The sequence below is a fragment of the Notamacropus eugenii genome, chromosome 3 (genome assembly GCF_028372415.1).
Source record: "Notamacropus eugenii isolate mMacEug1 chromosome 3, mMacEug1.pri_v2, whole genome shotgun sequence".
NCBI lineage: Eukaryota > Metazoa > Chordata > Mammalia > Diprotodontia > Macropodidae > Notamacropus > Notamacropus eugenii.
Genome location: NC_092874.1, coordinates 454462968 through 454483289, shown reverse-complemented (window position 1 = coordinate 454483289; position 20322 = coordinate 454462968). Strand labels below are relative to the sequence as shown.

The 20322-nt window shown below is 40.5% G+C and overlaps 1 protein-coding gene across 4 annotated transcripts in view; it reads right to left on the bottom strand.

The window, feature by feature from the left end:
* FRMD4B (FERM domain containing 4B) overlaps positions 1 to 20322 on the bottom strand; it is a 204598-nt gene that overhangs the window by 8921 nt on the left and 175355 nt on the right. For all 4 annotated transcript variants that reach the window (XM_072598701.1, XM_072598702.1, XM_072598704.1 and 1 more), the window contains exons 12-21: positions 15530 to 15606; positions 13352 to 13490; positions 12560 to 12701; positions 10679 to 10812; positions 10468 to 10587; positions 8559 to 8787; positions 5922 to 5978; positions 4335 to 4482; positions 2802 to 2921; positions 1013 to 1806 (exon numbers count right to left, since the gene is read on the bottom strand). In XM_072598701.1, the coding sequence (XP_072454802.1) occupies positions 1013 to 1806; positions 2802 to 2921; positions 4335 to 4482; positions 5922 to 5978; positions 8559 to 8787; positions 10468 to 10587; positions 10679 to 10812; positions 12560 to 12701; positions 13352 to 13490; positions 15530 to 15606 (1960 nt within the window). The remainder of the gene's footprint in view (positions 1 to 1012; positions 1807 to 2801; positions 2922 to 4334; positions 4483 to 5921; positions 5979 to 8558; positions 8788 to 10467; positions 10588 to 10678; positions 10813 to 12559; positions 12702 to 13351; positions 13491 to 15529; positions 15607 to 20322) is intronic.

Sequence of the window (20322 nt, the reverse complement as noted above, 5' to 3'; positions counted from 1 at the left end):
CAGTAATTTTTTTGATACACTGTTATCTTCATTTACTCATCTGTTTACATGTTGTCTACTCTCGGTTAGAATTTAAGTTTCTTAAAAGCAGGAAAGGTTTCCTTCATCTTCGTCTTTGTAGCCTCCACTCGAAGGACAGTACCTTCCTTGGGCATAGCTTGAACCAAATAAACACTTGGAGCTTTTTTCGCTGAACAAGATACTTAAATATGTGTTTAATGAATTAAGATTCAGTCGTGCCCAGACTCACAAAATTACAGAGCTCAAAGAGAACTTAAAAGATCAACTGATCCAAACCCATTCATCTTCCTTATGTGGAAACTGAGGCCAGGAGTGGATTAGCTCAAGCTCACAGAAAGAATATGGGAAGCAGCAGCGAAAAGAGCCCTGAGTTTGAAGTCAGAGGACCTGGGTTTGAGTCTCAACTTTGCTGTTTACTGTCTGTGTAACCTTGGGCAAAGGAACTGGACCAGTCAGGGCCTCAGTTTCCTAAGAAATTGTTCTAAATCACTCAGTAAATGTTTATTACACACCTACTATGTGCCAGGCACTGTGCTGAGCTCTGGGCACACCCAGGAAACATTTCTTAAGCACCTACTATGTGTCAGCCTCGGCATTGTGCTGAGTCCTGGGGATACAAAGTGAGGCAAAAACAAAAGTGAAAAAATAAACTAGTCCCTCCCCTCAAGGAGCTCTTGGGGAGACAACAAGCAAACAGTTTTGTACAAGGGAGCGACAAGATGAGTAGGAAATAGTTCACAGAAGGAAGGCACTAGAATTAAGAAGGATTGGAAAGGCTTCCTATAGAAGATAAGATTTTAACTGGGACTAGATGTCTTTAAAGGTCACTTCTAGTTTTCAATCTGGGAAGTTATGAGGAAACACCGGGGCTGGGACTAAATTACAGGTCACCAGCACTGGACTGCTTCCCATCACTGGTTGCAAATCTATTCATTTTTCTTGGCAAAAAAAAAAAAAAAAAGATCCCCCCCGCCCCCAGCCCCTCTATTACCTGAAGTATAGGAGGATGCCCGGCTGCTTGGGGAGCAGGGCACCTGCAGAGCAGCAAAACCCAGGCTCCTCTGTGAGCCTCGGTCCGAGTCAAAGCTATGCCCCAAGTCTTTGTGCCCAGAGGCTCGCTGGTACCAGCCGCGGAGGTGCTCTGCTACTAAGGCTTTATGAATGTTTTTGGTGATGTGCTCAGATTTCATGGGCGCCTTTCTTGGCAGTCGGAGAGTTGCATACGGGTTGTGGGGCACTCGGTCCATCTCATCTTCAGGGTAGGACCTGTACTCCTTGTGACGGTCGTATCCATAGTGTGCTGATGAGCGGTAGGAAGGGTTGACGCTATACTGCCCCTCTGTGTCATTCTCATAGACGTAACCTCCGCTGTAGTAAAGATCATAGTCAGCATATGTTGGGTACCCAGAAATAAAGTAGCCACAAGAAGGCTGTTCTTGACTCTTGGGGTAGCCACCATTTCTCATGTCTTTTGGGGCCAGGTTGGGCATGCTCCCAGAATTGGATGTGGAGACATAATGCTTTTTGGATCTCCTCCGGCCCCTCGCTCGAGTGTCAAGAGTTTGTGTGGTGTAGTAGGGGCCTGCACTGGGGGTTACACAGTAATATTCTGCGCTCGACTGGCTAGTGTAGGATGAGCCATCATCCAGGATTTCTGTGCTGCTACTTCTTTGGGATTTGGAAAGGGAAAAAAATGGCTTGTCACCATCGAGTTCAGAGAGCAGATGGGTCTGGGACTCCAGACTTCCACTCCGCTGCCTGCAGTGTTGTGGGGAAGAGTCGGGCCTACAAGAGATGAAAATTAGACTTGTTAAAAAAAATTGCCAGGAAAAAGGATAACATCTAAAGATTGAATACCATGTCTGGACTTTCAACTTCCTATTTATTTTTAATATAATATCTTTATTTTTATATTATCTTATAATAGATTTACAATCATAAGTAACAAATTTTTAGAACACCATATTACATTATTAATAAATGTTATGATTTTAATACACTTTAGTGATATTTTTAAAAAATTATATTGTTTTTTATCAAAGCTAAAATAAATAAGTAGAGATCAAAGATTTAGAGCTGAAAGTTAATTTAGAGGTCATCTAGTCCAACTCCTTCATTTTACAGAGGGGGGAGGGACTTGTCAAAGGTCACACAGCAAGTAAGTTGTACCATTTGAACCTCAATGTCCTGATTCCAAACTGAGCTCCTCTTTCCCACACTACTCCACAATACAAAGGCCAGCTGTGAGAGTTCATCTCTACTATTGTACTCGTCCCACATGGAGGCAGAACTCCAGAGAAAGGCCAGGCTCCAGAAAATGTAATCCAAAATCCAGAAAATCCAAATTCTTTCTCTGGGGATTGTGAAATTCAGCTGATAATATGCAACCTTCCCCAGGAGTATGAAAAAAAAATCCAACTACCATCTGGAGCTCACTCTTTCTAGGTCAAAGATTAAGGAGTGAGGCTATAAACTTCTAATCTGGTTTGGGTCTGGTTTTCTGTTTCTTCTGGGAAATGCAATGCTATTTAACTCATGGCAAAAAGTAGACATACAAAAGGTCTGATAGACTACTGAAAAAATTTGAAGGCATTCTCTTTGCAAAAGGATATAAAATGATCATAAAAATAAAAGGCCAATGCATGAATACAGGCCAAAACAGAACAATGACAATTCTCATTTTTTTTATAGATAAGATTTATACTTCTCTTGGTTTAAATACAGCAACTCCCTTTGCCTCCTTCAAATAAAACCCAAACCAACTGACATTTAGCTCTTACTCTAAATGGCTGCTGCTGTAAGCATTTCGGGTGAGAACAGGGGTAGTTGGCATGCTTCTGCCCCCCGGTGGGCGCCTCTCCAGAGTTCTGTAGGGACTGCTGTGTGTTGACAATATTTCTCTGGGAAAAAGATGAGAATTCAGTTAGTGGTTGGCTCTGTGTAATCTTGATACACAAACCAGCAGTTAATACTAAACCTACCAGGGTCCAAAGGAAACTGAGGGGATGCTAAAAAGGAGACTGTAATTTTTTTTTTAAGTCCGTGGGCTGCTAAATGAATTAAGGAATAACAAAAATCTTGCATAAATATAATATTTTATATTTACAAGACAGGCACAGCAGAGTAGCAAAGTACATACTGTACTTGGGAGTCTGAAAGACCTGGATTCAAATCCCAGCTCTGGCTATGCTGAGGAAATCACTTCACTTTTCCAACCAAGATAGGGATGGGTTGTGATCTTGATACCGGTCTACACATAGAACAGTTACAAAGTGCTTTACAAAGAGTTCATATTGGAATATTAAGAGGAGGGTAATGTCCCCAGGACACGTTTCTTTGAGCAAAAGATATAATGAAAAAAAAAAACGGAAGTGAGGTTTGAAAAGAACATGTTAGTTAAATGAATGAGTTAATAGTGAGGTAGGATTCAAATGTGCATCTTGCTGACTCCAAGTTTAGTCATGCTATAGCCAGGGTTTTAGAGATGAGAAAAAGGAGAGTAAGCTACCGGGCACATCTGGGGCAGAACCAGGCAGATTTCCTTATTTGGCTTTCTAAAACAGACTTTGTAACAAGAAATTTCTTGGAATCTCCAGTAGTAAGCACCTACTATGTGCCAGATATGATACTAAGTGCTGGGAACACAGGAAAACCTGAAACAAGTCCTTGCCCTCAAGAAAAAACTACAGGTGGTGATCTCCGTCAATATTTATTATTCTTTTTTTAATTAATTTATTTGTTTTCAGGTTTCTACAATCACTTCATTATTCTTTTAACTTCTTATTTATTTTTATTGGATTCTTTTATTTATTCTATTTAATTCTTTTAATTCTTCTATTCTTTTAACAGAAATGAGAAGGAATTTAACAAAGATACAATTAGCCAAACACTACTTTAAAAAACTCCTCTTAGAATGCTACCCATTGCCTTGTGGCCCACATGAGAATTTGTTGTGCTTGCCAATGAGTATTTGTTGTAAGGGTTTTCTTTTTCTTTCCCACCCCCTCCGTGTGTGTAAGAGGTAGGAGGGAGCTTGATAAAATGGAAAAAATCAAATGCCATTTAAAACACTCCTTTAGAACACTTCTATCTGCTGTCAACAAATAAAAGCTTTGTAACTGGGTCTTAGCTTCTCCATCTGGGAAATGGGTAGGATTATAACAATACTTGCTGTGGGGATAAGCAAGGTGGAAAGGCTTTGAACTTCTTGGAGAAAAGGGTGACGCTGGTACTGGCAGTGCTGACCACGTCCCAAGTACTAACAAAAGTTTGTGGAATTGATAATAGAAACAAACTAGCATCCAGCATCTTACCTGGACTGCCTGCCTTCCATGAGCTGCTCATTCACAGAAGACTTCCTGAAGTGGATTCTCTCCAGACCAAGAGACTTGGGGGGAGGAATTCTTGGAGAATGTGGAACTGAACTGGACCGCTGGGCAGGGAGGGTGAAAGAATCGTTGGCTGTGGGAAACGAGAATAATTCTTAGCAAAACCTAAAAGGAATGTATCTGATGATCTAGTGAAGAAAACATTCTTTCCAAGTAAAGCTATCCTCATTCAGAAAGCAAGACAGCATATTTTGGGGAGAGTGGTGGTGGTGGAGGTGTTTGCAGTTGAAATGACATCTAAAGCAAGCCCCCCCAGGGCTTGAAACCATTCTGGCATCACTAAATCGGTCAATTCCTCAGGGCTCACTCAGTTGGAATGGGTGAGTAGTGAAGGCATGTAAGAAAGGAAATACAATCACATTCCTGCAAACCAAACCCTGGAAACAGATTCAGTTCTGATGACTTTACAGCGTCTTCTCATCCTTTACCTCCCATTCTCCATCCCTTTCTGTGTCCTCCCCTCACCAGTCCAAATGCCACCCCTGCTTCTCCCCTTCTGTGGGCCCAGTGGCTCTAGCGACAAAAATCAAGGAATACAATAAGTGATTCATTGTGTCTGTCCTTCTCAGGACTATCTTCATTGAGAAAGAGGAGCCCAAGATAAAGCAACCAAAAGAATAACTCTGACAAGGAGGAACTTTAGTCACCTACCAAATCTGAAGGGAGACATTTTGGGCAAGAGCCTATCCTGGGGTCCTTCAAATCAAACACATCTATAAAGCCTGCCAGGGAAAAACATGCCCTTGGGGCAGTATTTTACTATTTGTAAAACAAAGAAGTGACTGACTTCTTCTCAGTCCTTCATAATTCTAGAGCCTTCTTTCTATTCTACTTGCCCTTTATCTCCTGCAGTTTGTACGTGCTTGTTTACATATTGTCTCCCCTGTGAGCTCCTTGAGGGCAGAAGCTTTTTTTCTTTTTTGCCCTTCTTTGAATTCTCAGTGTTCATTAGCACAGTGCCTGCTACATAGTAGGCATTTCATACATATTATGTTTACTTACTGACTGACTCCAGGGGAGTTTTACTAGTTTTCAACTTATAAGGAACTATCTGGAGCAAAATGCTGATCGATTATATGATGTTTCCGTAACTTACTTAACCTCTCTGAGCCTTGGTTGCTTAATGTGTAAAATGGAAATAATGACACTTGGACATCTACTTCCTTTCAGGGATATCATGAGTGAAATTCTTTATAAAACAAGAAATACTACAAAGCTGATCTGCTGCCACTCTTTGGAAATCCAAGAAGTATTTAACATGCTCATTGTAGTATTGAAATTAAGTCTATTTTTGTGCTATATTTGGATTCTCTGAAAAATCAAAATCTACGTCGTCATCAGCTAACCAGGATACTCAATGAACCAAAATAACCATGTTCTCAGGTGTATAGCTTATATGCTATTTGAAGGGAGAATGTAAGAAGCAGAATTTTCAAAATCTCAAAAAGGTGACATTTGAATTTTAAGTTTAAAAAATAAAACTCATGTGAAAAAGGAAAAAAACCAACTCACCATCATCATAGGTTGTTGTATCCGATAAGGAACTGCTTTCAGATGGGATTATATCTTCTGTGAAGGAAAATTGAATCTCTTAATAAGAATTTTTTGATATAGAACATATTTAGTGAATTGTAATAAAACATTTCTTTTTCTTTATTTAGATGAACACGTTTAGAATAGTTAGCTATTTAAGTTTTCTAGGCAAGACTTCTTTTGGGGGGGGGAGGCGACAATGATAACAAAAGAAACTTGAATTACATTTTATATGAGTGTTTCATCAATTTCCCATCTTGGCTCCCTCCTTCCATCCTCTGTACAAGTGAGCGCCCTCCAGTCCAGTGTAAGCCATTATCAAGCTTAACATCAAGACGCTGCAGAATGAAGCAATGTAATTCCCATCCTCTTCATTTGAGCACCTGTTACTCCAAGCCCTCCTCCTGCTTTTGTTAACATAGCTCATGAGATCAAAGACTTAGAGCTGGAAGAGACTTAGAAGGTTATCTCCTTCCACCTCCTCATTTTACAGAAGAGGAAACTGATGCCCAAGGTCATCTAGCTAGGAAAAGACAAGGCCATGATCTAAAAAAAAATCCTATGAGTCCAAACTCAGCCCTCATTCCATTATACCTTGCTTCTTACATAGCTTGTGATTTCACAAACCATAGGAATCCATGTGATTCCGTAGCAAAAGTATTGTATTTGGAGCTGGACATGTAAGGGTTCAAATTTTAGCTTTGCCACTCCATTCATTATTTGGATGACTTTGGGCAAGTTACTTCTCTGGAACCATGGTTCCTCATCTGCAAAATGAAAGGACTGGACTAGCTTGACCACTAAAAGATTCTTCTGGCTCTAAGGGTATAAAATCTTATGGCCATTTGATCAGTATGTTTCTAGCAGTTGATTAACCTTTCAGCCTTAGTTTTTTTATCTATAAATAACATCCACCTCACGGACTGGGAGGATCAAAGCAGCAAAAACAGGTAAATAATAGCTTTGCCCATCTTGAAGCACCATATAAATAGCAGATATTAGTAGCACCTGTAGTTACTGAAAACGTCTGTACATCTAACTTAAGACGATCTTTTCAAGATAAGGTCTCTTCTCAGTTCTGCTACTGATGAAATGGAAGGTCACCCTGGGACACTGACAAAAGGAAGCACCTAAGTCTGAAAAATATATTGACTATTCACAGACAACTCTTCGATGATATTTCTAGTTGATGAGAAAGATCCTGAAGAGACAGTCTGCCTTTCTTGAGTGCTGGTTTGACTGACAAAAGCCACTAAGTGGGGAGGCAAAGAGCACCTCCCCTAACTTAAAAAGTCACTAGAAAGGGAATCTCCAGCACCCTAAATGTTCATCTTGATTATTTCCATATAGTCTTTGTTCTTAATTAGGCAGGCCTTGGAGTCTGAAGGCACAATGCCAAACTAGTCAGCTGTCTGACAGCCAATTTTCTTTCTTTTAAAAAAAATAAACAAAAAATCAAAAACCCCTCTAGCCAATATATGCTCAGATGCTTGAGCCATCTGGTGTACCAAGTGTACACCTTGCATGTCTGAAATCTGCAAGCATGGCAGTCTTCTCTGGCTTAGGTATGTATGTATGGTCTGTACCATCTAGAACCCTATAAGAAAATGAACCTAGAAGCCAAACCCATGGTGAATTACTTATGTTTTTTAGGATTGGAATGTTTTGATCAATGTTTTCATGATTCTCTAGAGTTCTCTAAGTAAAGCATCTTATCTGCCCATAAAAAAGTGACTATTCTGTTTCTTCTTTGCCATTTCCTCAATTTCTTTTTCTTCTCTTATTTTACTATCACTAATATTTCTAGCACTACATCAAATAGCAGTGGTGAAAAAGAAGCAAAGATTGAAATAAAAATCTAGACTTGTGGCTCCCCTGTGGACCAATTTACCAAGTTCCTTTGCTTCATGTATAATTTAGAGTCAAGCCTCCTCAACTCTCCTGCTGTAGCTGAATATGGCTGGCAAGTTCCTTTCTTTCACATTCTCTGCCATCAGAAGCAATCAATAACTGCTTTAGGAACCATATGCCTAAGAAGACTCGGATGGACCTAAAATCTTGCTAGCATTGCTACCTTGTCTTCAAGGTTGATTAATTGGTCATGACAGAAAGAAGGAATCTGTTCACAGCCCCACCCTACCTAGGTCTCTGGGGCAGGTTTTGAAAGGAAGTGCATTCATGAGAAACTTTGGAGAGCACTAGGTCACATCTGCAACTTGGTTCCTCAAGTTAAAGCAGAGCTTCAGGGCAAGTCAGCTTCTCTTCTGTGAAGTAAAAGCTTTGGCTGGCATGAATGACCCCACAAACCAAGAATCCATCTATGAAAACTAGGCTTGTTCATGAAAGGCAAACTGATTCCACCCAATGCTGACAAAATTATGCCATCAAGAGGCCCTGGAAAATCAGGTTTATTGGCATGAACCAGTCCACATTCTTGGGAGGCTTCTGAATCTATTGTCTCTTGGCCTGTCATAAAATCTCCTGGTTCAGCCTAGTTTTTCTTCTGTCCACCCATCAGCCCGGTGAACTAGTCACCTGGGAAGGGCTGCACGCAGTTGCACTGGAAGTACTTACAGAAGATGTAAAACAATGCAGTTGCAGCTCCTTGGTGCTTACCTGGTAAAATGAGGGTTGCTTTCTGACTTGGTTTCTTGCCACAAGTAATTCGGTATTCGTTGATCGCATTCTCAATCTCCTGTAGCTTTTTCATGGCATCTGTGTACTCCTGCTTCCGCTTTCTTCTCACGTTTTTGCAGAGGTCTGGCTCACTGGCAAGTTTCTTGGCAGCTTCCACCAGTTTTTGCTGTATGACAAAATTGCTTTCCAGCTCTTGTAAGGCAGGATCCTATACGATTAGGAGAGAGTCTTTTAATGAAGACAAAAGGGCAAATCCAGACTCCTACGTGCTGCAGGATGCTCCATTCCACTCACAACCATTCTTCAGTTCCCACCATGAACCCAACACTGTGCCAAGCACAGGACATAAAGAGCAAAACCAAAAGGGTCCCTTCCCTCAAGAAGCTTATATTTTTGGGGGGAGAGGATATTCGCATATTCTAGAATTGAGTAGGAGGAATCCTGATGGGTTTTACCTTATTGAGGGTCTCAGTTCAAGTCTCAGGTCTACCACATACCAGCTACGTGAATAAGTCACAGCCCTACTTTCTTCACCTGTAATATGGGTGAATGCATGCCTGCCAACCTCACACATGTGGTGGTTTGTGAGGATCGAATGACATGCCCATACGTGAAAACAATTTGTAAACTTAAAGGTACTCCATCAGTAGAAACTGCTGTTGTTTTTGTAACTTGCCAAATTAAGGCAACCATATCCCTTTCTTTCTTGGTGTGTCTCTTTGATTTGTTTCACTGATGAGGAAAAAAACTTCTGAGAGGCTCATAAATGACTTGCTCCAAAAATGACTTCAGTCATGAAGACCAGATTCAAACCCAGGTACCTCCCAACTCCTTTAAATTAAATTAATCTGCACTCACAATGGCCCCCACCAAACAATCACTACCATATGCAAAATAAATGAGAAAAAGAGGATTAAACACGGAACTGTAGGTCCTTATTATGTACAGCTTGTTTTTCTTTTTAAGTACATAATAAATTCTACATGAAGCTTTCACAGCTGTCCTGCTGGTCTGGGCTCCCTTCTGGGGGCCCTCAATCACCCTCCCTTCTTTGAGACCCTGTCCCTAGTCCCCATTTTTGGAGAGAGACTCAGAGAAAAGATGAGGAGGAGGAAGGGAAGGAGGAGAAGGAAAGGGAGGGAGGAAGGAAGGAAGAAGAAATAAAAACAATATCCACATAACAAATATTCAGTCAAGCAAAACAAGTTCCCACATGGGTTGTGCTGGCAAAATGTATGTCTCATTCTGCATCGAGACTGTCATTATCACCTCTCTGTCTTGATGGGGTCAGTTTCATAGGATAATAGCCTTAGGTTAGGAAGTGACTTGAGAGGACAGTGAGTTCAAAACAGAATTCAAACCCAGATCATGTGACTCTCCATTTGATCACACTGCTTCCTAATTGATCAAACTGACTTTGTTGGGGGAGGGGCTAGTTTGCTTTGGAGGGCTGTAGCACCCATCTTTCCAACATACAGAGAGATTCACTGTGTCTTCATCACTGCCATGTATGGCTAGGCTGGACCTCCATAGGTTCCAAGCATATCACTGAGTTCTAGTCCTTGGGCACGATCCCAGCATTGAAAAAACAAGCCCAATTTACCCTTGCTTGGGGAGCAGGGGGGAGATCTATAATTCTCAACTGGCTCAGGGAAGAGAGAAATCTCCATTTTTATCTCAGGGCTTCGCTTTGTGCTCCGGTTTTGATTAAAGGAGACAGTCAATCCAATTTTGTCAATTTTTCCAAATTCATCTGCCGAGATCAAAACGTAAGGCAGCAAATGTAAATAATGAGCCACAAGCTGCCCAGGGCCTGCCACAGGCATCACTATTTTCTTCTCCTTAACTGCTATCGAGGCGGTCCAAGACAAGGGCCTTACATACACACCTCCTCACTGGGAAGCAAGTTGTCATCTAATTTGAACGCGGTGCCTACACGCCTTCTGACCTGAGGGGGTTTTTCTCCTGAATTCAGTGGGTACTCCTTTGGCATTTTACCAGTGAGCTCCTACAAACAGGAAGGAAGTGAGACAGGATTAGTGTCACTGAACCAAGTGTCAGAACAGGCTCGGAGGACTCGAGGAGTGGAGGACACTCACTGCTTCTCGCAGGCAAATCTTCTTCAGCTCCTCCACTTTCTTCAGAAGTTTTTCTTGGAGAAGCTTCTCTTTCTTTCTCAGTTCCATTATTTTCTCTTTCTTTTGCTCCTCACTGACCTCTGAGTCTTGAGAACCTGGAGAAAGAGGGTCCATTATTTATTTCTTTGTTTAAAAAAAAAAAACTTGGGGGGAGGGGAAAGCTGGGCAGTTTTTTGAGAATCAAATTTCCTTCCTTTGTACAGAACAAAGGCCATACAGTCCAAACCAGCCATTCAACGAGAGCTTATTTCTTCTCTCCTTGTTTCTAAACATAATCAAAGGAAACAGCAGAACATTTTCTCAGGATTCTGGGCTTTGCTTAGACACTGGTGCTAAAACGGGCCTCAATAACAGTTAGAATAATAATGATTATGGCTGATATTTACATAGAGCTCTAAATGTTTAGAAAACACTTGACATGTATTATCTAATCTTCACCTCAGAACAATTCTTTCTGGGGAGGTGCTGCTATTACGCCCATCTTACAGATGAGGAAAGTGAAGTTGAGCACAGCTAAGAGACTTGTTCAGGGTCACACGGTGAGCAAAGAATCTGATGTGCGATCTGAACTTGGAGACTTCTGGATTACAAATTCAGTACTCCATCCAATAGGCCAAGCCACATTTGATTGTGTTTTGCTTTCCTGAAAACTGTGATAAAATAAAGAGGGTTTCCAAAGCTGTCCTGAGAAGAGGTTTCACTTTCTGAGGAGACATGTGTCCCTGGGGATGGGAGCTGGCACCATAAAGAAAACGTGATTGTTCCCTTTGGTTCAACTCAACAAGAACTTATTAAGCTCCTACTATGTGCTAGGAGTTGGCAATACAAAGACAAAAATGAAATATGTGGTGCCCTCAGGAAGCTTATATTTTATCAAACATGTAAATACATAAAGTATACACAAAATATATGTTATTTGGGGGTTGAGGTGGGGAAAAGGTGCTAGAAATGGGGAAGGGATCAGGAAATAAGGCTGTGCTCAAGTGGAGATTTGCAGGAAACACATGCAGGAACACTGTTTTCAAAAGCCTGTAGATGGGAGGTGGAATTTTACATTTGGGAAAGAGCAAGCAGTCTAGCTTTGATGAAACATGGACTACAGGAAGTGGAATGAAATTAATTAGTATGGAAAGGTAGGCAGGAGGCCAGATATAAAAGGCTTTAAACAAGTGTCAGCTTCAGGAATTAGTTTGTATTTTATCTTAGAGGCAATAGGGAGCCACTGAAGATAGTTAAACAAGAGAGCGGCCAGGTCTGTGTCTCAGGAACATTCATCATGGAGGATGGATGGGGGAGGAAAGACACTCAATCAAGGAGACTTTTTAAGAGGCTATGTTATAATTGAGAGGTGATGAGGGGTTCCCACAAAGTTACAAGTATAGGCTCACAAATAGATTTGAAGGACCAAAGTCTATTTCAGTCAAGTTACATATACAATTTCATGCAATGTTAAAAAATCTATTATTTGTTCTGCCTTTTACTGAGTTTTCTTTTTTGAAAGGTCAGATCTATGATTTTATTAGTTCAGGGAATTCCCTCTATTGATGCAGACTGGCAACTCCTCTGTAACCTGTGATCTTAAGAGAAATGGTTGGGGGCACTGAGGTTATGTGGCCTGCCCAAGGTTATAAAAATCAAGAAGCAGGACAAGTCTTCCAGACTCCCTCAATCAAACATACAGCATTTTCTTGATTGCAAAATTGAAGTTGAAAGTTGAAAAAGTACAAATTCCATGAGACTGCCATGCTTAAGGCAATGCATTTAAAAAGGCACATGACTAAACAAAGTCATGCTCAACAGAATAAGAAGAGACTAGAAACCATTCTAATCTTAATATGTCACCTGAGGAGATCAAGCTGCCATTGCTTGCCATGATGAACTGATTCTTTGCCTCCAGAGTCACCAGTTTGGAAACCTTTGGCGTGCCTGTATCTGTTAGGTCCATGGCGATGTCATCTAAACTCCTGGCGGAGGGAATTTTTGCCTGCAGGGGCCAAGAGAGAATTCTTTATTGTTATCCCAACTAATGATAAGAGGAAAAAATAATGATAACCCCTTAGAGAATGCAGTCTAAAAGGCAGTAAGTCTCAGATTAAATAAGCAACCAATCTTGGTCTCAGAGGGCAGATGATTCCCTCCTTTTGGTCGACGGGAGGGAAGAGAAAGGTTAGGGGCAAAGAAAGGTTGCATACGTTGTTAGATCTGAGTGGGTTTGGCTTAATGACATTTTCTTTGGTATAAGTGGTGTGGGGACCTATGAGTAAGAACACTGCTTACATCGTTAGCCGGAACGTCGCATACATTGCTAGCTGTGGGCTGGTTTTCCATAACTCTTTTTTTCTTTGTTACTCATGTGATCATAATAGCTTTACAATTTTAGGATGTTAGAGGACATACACAGACATTAAGATGCATGTAAACTGGACATCAGTTTTTGCACATTTATGTATTTCCACATCTTTTTTCCCCTCCCGCAGGAAAACTTTAAAAAAGACTGCAGGATTGTCAGGAGAAAACTAATTGTTGGCATGTTGTCTTCTGCAAGTGACTTATCAATTGAATAATACCCTCTATTTAGAAACTAAACAAGGGAGTTGGATTTCCCCCCCTACAATAATACATCTGGTAACTTACTTTGCTCTGTTTCCTGTCCAAGTAAAACTGGTGCTGACTGATTGCCATCACCCAGATGGATTTGATGAGAGAAGCGTTGGCATACCAGGTCTGCACGAAAAGGCCACTCTGCCCAAAAGTTCTTCTTGATACCGAAATTCTAAAACATTCAGGAGCAGTGTTAAAGTAATGTGCCTCATTAAAGGGAAAAAAATAATTATTTGCCTTTGGCCTGGCCCAGCCCCAGGTAAAATATGTCTCGTGAGTTAAGTTTTTTGAAGTCCCTTATTACCTTCCTGCTGTCAACACTATTAAAAGTTGTTCTTTTTATGATAAAAAACAAGTCTGTCAACAAGCATTTATTAAGCACCTACTGTATTCTAGACACTCTGTTGAGCATGGGGGATATAAAGAAAGGCAAAAATAAGGTTTTTCCCTGAAGGCACTTACCTTCTAGGGGCGGGGGAGGAGGAGAAAACATGAAAATAACTAAATAACTGATAGTACAAGATATACACAGCAGAAGTGGAAGCTGATCTTAAAGAGAGAAGGCACCAGCAGCTGGGGTGGGGCCTGGAGCTAGGTCTTAACTCAGATAATGCCTCCTTGTATAGCCTGACAATTTTTAAAAAGCTAAGTCACTAGAATATGTTAGAAGCTGGATGGACAACCCCCATTTAAAAGCTTCTATTGATGTGTAACTATCTCAAGAAGCAGGAGTTTATCAATATTTTACATCCAAGGAAACAGAAGACAGAGGATAAGGGACTGATTTTTTTAGATTTATTATTAGGATCTTATATTCTGAGGACTCCTAAGCCCTTCATTTGACACATGAGGAAACTGCAGCTCAGAAGGGAGAGGCTGGCTCGTTCAATGTAACATAGGGAATAAATGGCAGGGCTGGATCTGTGACTAAGGTCTTCAAAACTGCCAGAGTTTTAATTACTCAGTACGCCAGAACTGCTTTCTATTTTTCACCTTTCCCATCCTTACTGCACATTATATTCTCATTCTCAAACTCTACAGTTGAATCCCAAATGACCTTGTTGGTGTTGCCCACACATGACACCTATTATCTCCCCTCTCTGTGCCTTTGCACTGGCTACCTCTTGTGCCTGAAATGTATCCTGGCCTCTATGTCCCTTGTCTTCCCCCCAAATCCATGTAAGCACCACTTTTTCTACGAAGTCTTTCCCCATTCCCCAGCTGCTAGTGCCCTACTCATCCTCTCCAAATTCTGCTGTATTTGCTCTGCACCTACTTATTTATGCTGATGTTACCTCCTTTGACAGAGAGTAAGCTCCCTGAAGTCAGTGACAGTTTCATTTTTGTCCTTATATCTCTCTCTCTCTCACACACACACACACATACACATATACATACACACAGCATAGTGCCCAGCACCTAGCAGGTCCTCAATAATAATACATGATCCTACTGAGAAATTACATGATTTGCTCTTGGTTACCCAGCCAACAAATGCCAGAGGCAGGATCTGAACCCAGATCTGAATGATTCTAAGCCCAGCACTCTTAACTGCTCTATACTGTCTCCTAAAAACACAAGATGTGGTCTTCAGTTGAGCTGTGGCTCACAGAAGCGTGGTTTCATTTATTTTGTTTTTCCTAATAGCAGAAAAGCTTTTAGTAGACTTGGGGTTTTCTTTGGTTGCCTGTTTTGCCTTTCCCTATCATTTCAAAGCAGATTATAAGTTTCCATAAACAGATCTTGGTAGCATAATTGAAAAGTTGATGCTTTGGAACAAAGTTCTTTATGTAAAGTTCTTCCAAAGTCTGAGGACACCCTGCATGTATTGTCAAACTGAAGCCTTACACAATGCTGTGAAGCTGTTCGATGTTATTATTTCCAGATGAGGAAATGAGCTCCAAAAGGCAAAGTGACTTGCCCAGGGTCACAGAGTTAGTGTCAGTAAGCAAAAATGGACCCCAGTTTCTGACTCCAAGCACAATGAACATTCCCCTACATATCACGTTCTCTTCCCCACCTCCAAGCTCTCAATGAATTAGAATTTTCTCATTCATTTGTAAAGTCTAAATCCTAATAACTAGAAACTGTCCAAATACTGGGGGGATGCAGAAGAAGGGAAAAAGGAAAAGTCATCCTAATTCAGTTAGAATGTTCAATTTCGTTTTCAAAACAATCCTCTCCATCTAGGAAAACACCCATAATTCTCACCTGCGAGGGTCATGAACTTCAACAGCAAATTTCTTTTCACGGAAATATAAGTTCTCCAGCTGTTTCCATTGAAATAACTAAATAACAAAAGGAACAGAAAACAGAAGTATCTTCAGTTTTAAAAGGTTAAATTAAATAACGATCTTTATGTGTCCCATGAAAAGTTTCAAGGTCCTACACATCCGTCCTATATATCCATTATTTCATTAGTTTCACAATGACCCTAGTACACAGTACATAGGCTCTATGAGTACCATGTCCATTTTACAGATGACTAAAGGAAGACTCTTGGAGTCTAAGTGATTTGCAGACCCTTGGGCATAAGAGAATCAATTAGTTATTAAAATACCAGGAACCCAATTTGTAAATAAATACAGATAAATGCATTATCTGTATTTCCAGTCTTCATAGCCACAAACCCATGAGAACATAAACATGGTATAAATCCAGCTCTCTTATCAGAATCGTGCCAGAGAGGCACACCACAGAGCTGAGTGTAGATTTTAACTGTAAATCTAGCTAGCTATATAATCCTCTATGTGCTTTACCTTGCTGATAAGTTTCCTTTGCACCATTTAATTTCCAGTCCTGCAGATAAAATGCAAAGGAGAATCCCCAAATGAGACATAAGGTCAATGACTTTCAAACCCCTCATTCTGCAGATGTAGAAGGTGTAGCGTCCAGATTGCTGGAAGAGGAAGCGAGGACATGAGCAGAACCAAAACGGCCAAGTCCAAGGCAGTCTTCTGGACTTTTCTTCTGCTCCTTCCCCTCACCCTCCCATCAAGAGTTTTAGTCTGACTGAACTAAACTCGTGAGAATGATTAAATTCCTCCAGATTACGGTGAATCTGGAGCTCATTTCTTATCTACGGTCAGGATGTGCTGGTGTTTTCAAAGCAAAGGGAAATAGGCTCCAAAGAACGAATGCTTCATTCTAATTCTTCTTTCCAACATGACTAATGTGAAAATATGTTTAATATGAATGTATATGTAGAGTCTATATCAGACTGCATGCCATCTTGGGAAGGAGGGGGAGAAAATTTATAACTCAAAAACATGTGAAACTCAATGTTGTAAACTAAAAATAAATAAATAAATTTTTTAAAAAAGAAAAAAAATGAATGGCTCCATAGAATCCTGGAGGGATATATTTCAGAAACTCGCAGTAGCAAAGTGAAAGTAAAACTGAGCTTGAATTACTTGTGGGGTGCCCCTGGTCTGTTGTCACCTGCTCTGTGCCCCTGCAACCTGGGGAAATTCTATGCAAAAGAGTACAAGATGGGTATGCCTTCCTCAGGAAAGGAAAACTGTATCCCAACAGTGCATCTGACAGTCATTTATCCATCTATTATTAAACTATTTCATCCCATGAAATGTTTTATCCCAAACAATTAGCACTGTCTGCATGAAAACCTAAGCTTTGATGAAAGCCCCTGCCTCCTGAAATTAAAGCTGCCCAGCTCCATTTTAAATGGATTTATGTTATCAAGTTCATTAATAATGCCTTCTGTCTAGACCTGGTGGTTCCTTGGGGCTCTCCCACTGAACCTGAACTTCAGAATGTCCCATTTAGAGCAATCCTTCTTTGCCAAAGAACAAAAAAAGCCCCACTTGATCCTTACTGAGTAATTAGTCTACAGATCCCATGCCATCATTGGACCCCTGCTTGAGTTCAGAATGGTGATGGCTGAATTTTTTAAAGCACGATGGAAAAACCCCTCATAGGGATAGGTTACTGGCTGCCCAAATAGTGCAGGAATTTTTCTGCTGAATTAGAATACATCAGTATTTGAGGACCTACACGATGGCACAGAAGTTAGAAATTTATAAGAGCACGTTAGCACCTGGGAAAATGAACTCACTAGAATAAATATTTAACTACCGAAAACATGGTCCTGGTTCTTTTCCTTACAAACACACACAGAAAAATAAAACAGAGTACTCGCCCTCTGTGTTCCCCCATCCCCTCCAGGAGGGCACATACAGCCATCTAAACCCCTAAACCTGCTCCCAGTGCAAAGAGTACGGAGGAAAATTGAAACAAAATAAAAGTTTTGTTTTTTTTAAAAACATACCTATTTGTGATGAAATGTGATCCTGTGAAACATCCCCAGTCTTCTCGAGGCGCCGAGGGAGGGAAGGGAAGCCCCCTCACCTCTCCTCCCACCCCTACTTAGGGTGCTTCTTTAAGGAGCTCTGGCCTCAGTTTCATCACACACTTTCTAAGGTGTAACTCAGTTTCACAGACCTAACCTCCCACTGCTGACACATTACTGACATCAGCAGCTCTCTCAAATGACACCTCCCCGTTCCACTCCTTCCCTCTAGAGAAAGAACACTAGGAGGGACGGACAAGGTTCTCCCTCCAAGAGGATTTCTCCAGAGATGAGGGGGGAAGAGGAGGGAAGAGAGAGAGAACGTGTTTTTAAGGACATTAGCTGTTTAGAGACATCAAGGGGAACGAGTTTGTTGGAATTCCCATATAGATTTCACTGGAAGCTGGTTTAAAGGCACATTTCTGGCCAGGGCTGACTCACCCTGGAAATGAACAGGTTAGACAGGAAGAGTCAGCCTGCAGCCTCAGCTGTGTTTTCCTTTAACTTCATTCCCACACACATAAAAACCAAGGCTGCACTCGAAATGAGATCTCTTAAAACTGACACCCCACCCCCACCCCCACCCCTTATCACTTACAACCAAGAAACATTATCTCTTTGGATTCCATTCAGAATTTTTGGGGTTGCTTTTTTTTTTTTTAAACAGGGAGACATCCCATTTTCCTTACACACCAAAAAAAAAAAAATACCTATAAGTCAGGGACTTCTGTTTAATTGGGAAACGATATAATTTAAATAAAAATTGGTGTGTGTGTTTGCAAGAAATTTGTCATCTGAAATCTTCAAAGGGGGATTTCAAATTCATTTGAGTCCAATCAAGCTGCTGGAAAATTATTTCCAGAGTGTTTTGCTAAAGATATTCCGATCCTAAGAATGCTGTGAATGATAAACTGACACACTGATAAGGACAATAGTTGTTTGGCATGGACCAAAGGTTACAGGTAGTATAATAAGATTTGAGTCAAGCTAAAAAGATGGCATTTTCAAATAGAAAAATGATTCAACAAGCATCACTTTGTATCTGCTATAGGCAAGGCATTATGCTAGGTGCTGGGGATATTTGAGAAAGTTACTTCCTTTTGGGATGTGCCTCTCTACATCATGGTACCAATATTCTTAATCTAATGGAAAGAGAAGGAAGAAGAAAATGGTCCCTTCTGCTTGGCCTAGAGCGCAAAAAAGTTTCAGAAAGGTAAACCGAGGTTTGATATAAGGAAGAACTTCCTAAAAAATTCTAACTCCCAGAAAAGTGGAATGGGCTGCTTTGAGAAGTGATGGATTTCTCCTCCATGGCCTTCGAATGGAGACCAGGTGACCACTTGCTGGGTATGGTATACTACGGGTTCCTTTTAGGGGGTATGATTTAGATCAGATGCCTAGTGTAATGACTTCTAATTTCAAAATTCTGTGACAAAAGGAAGCATCAGAATCATGTGGACCAGAGTTGTGGACATGTTGTTTCCCCTAGCTAGATTATTGGTTTTATCTGTGTATCTCTACTGCCTTTGTATCCCTACAGTTTCTGGCCAATAGAGGGCATTTAATAAATACTTGTTGATTAATTGATTGCTTAATGATTCAAAAGAAATACAGGAAGATAATAGGGAAATATGAAGGAGGTTGAAAGATGACAGTCAAACAGAAAACACCTTGGTCTTTGGGCCAAAGACAAAGGTTCAAAAGCCAGACAGGTGAAAGTATAACAAGTTTCACATTTTCCATTAATTGACGAACACTAAATTGGGCCTCATATTACAGACTACTGATGAGTGCATTTTCATAGACATAGAAGAGGGTCTATTTTAGCTAAGCCTTAATTTCCAGGCTTGGAAAAAGCTTTTGAGATTCTTCTTTTTTCCATGGAAATATATTAGAAAAATGGAAGGTCAATTAGGTCAATAAAAAATAATTTATGAAGTACCTACACATGCCAAGTATCGTGCTTGACAGTGGGGTACAAAGACAAAAATAACACGGTGTCTATGTTATCAGAAGACTTGCAAAGAGCCTAGAGTAGCTTTGTTAAAACCGTAACTGGCATTATCACTAATTAGTATCTATTAAGTAAGCTTCCATTATTTGCTTTACAGTCTGAATCTCTTAGAAGTTTTCTTGTTAGCCCTTAAGGAATAAATGTGCAAAAAAAAAAAATTCCCTGGGCCTTACTTTCTTCAACTGCAACATGAGGTGACTGTGGGAGAGATGATCTCTGACACTTTATGAGTCTCTGAGTTGAGATGTATTGTCTCTGAACTAGTACTCAAGTTTCCTAAGCACTCTGCCTTTACTCTCCTAGCCCTCAGACTAAGAAAATGTCGCCTTCAGTATAAAATGGAAAAGAGATAAAGGCATCTGAGATAATATTTGCAGTACACTTTGAGAAGGGTGAGACTGGTAACTTGTATTATTATTGTCAACAGATAACAAAAAATACAACAGGGAAATAATATCCCCAAGGTTACTAATCACACTCTGAAAACAAACTTGTCAAGGTTTTAGAAAATAATTATTATTATCAAGGTGTAGGAATCAAAAATACATTTTGAAAGCAGAGATGAGAAATAATTGAATATTTTGATGGCAGATTTGTAATCTGAACAAATTGTCTTCCTCTTTAAGGCTGGAGAAAGGAAGCAGATTTTTTGAAAACTACTTGCAATGGGCTCTACAGTTG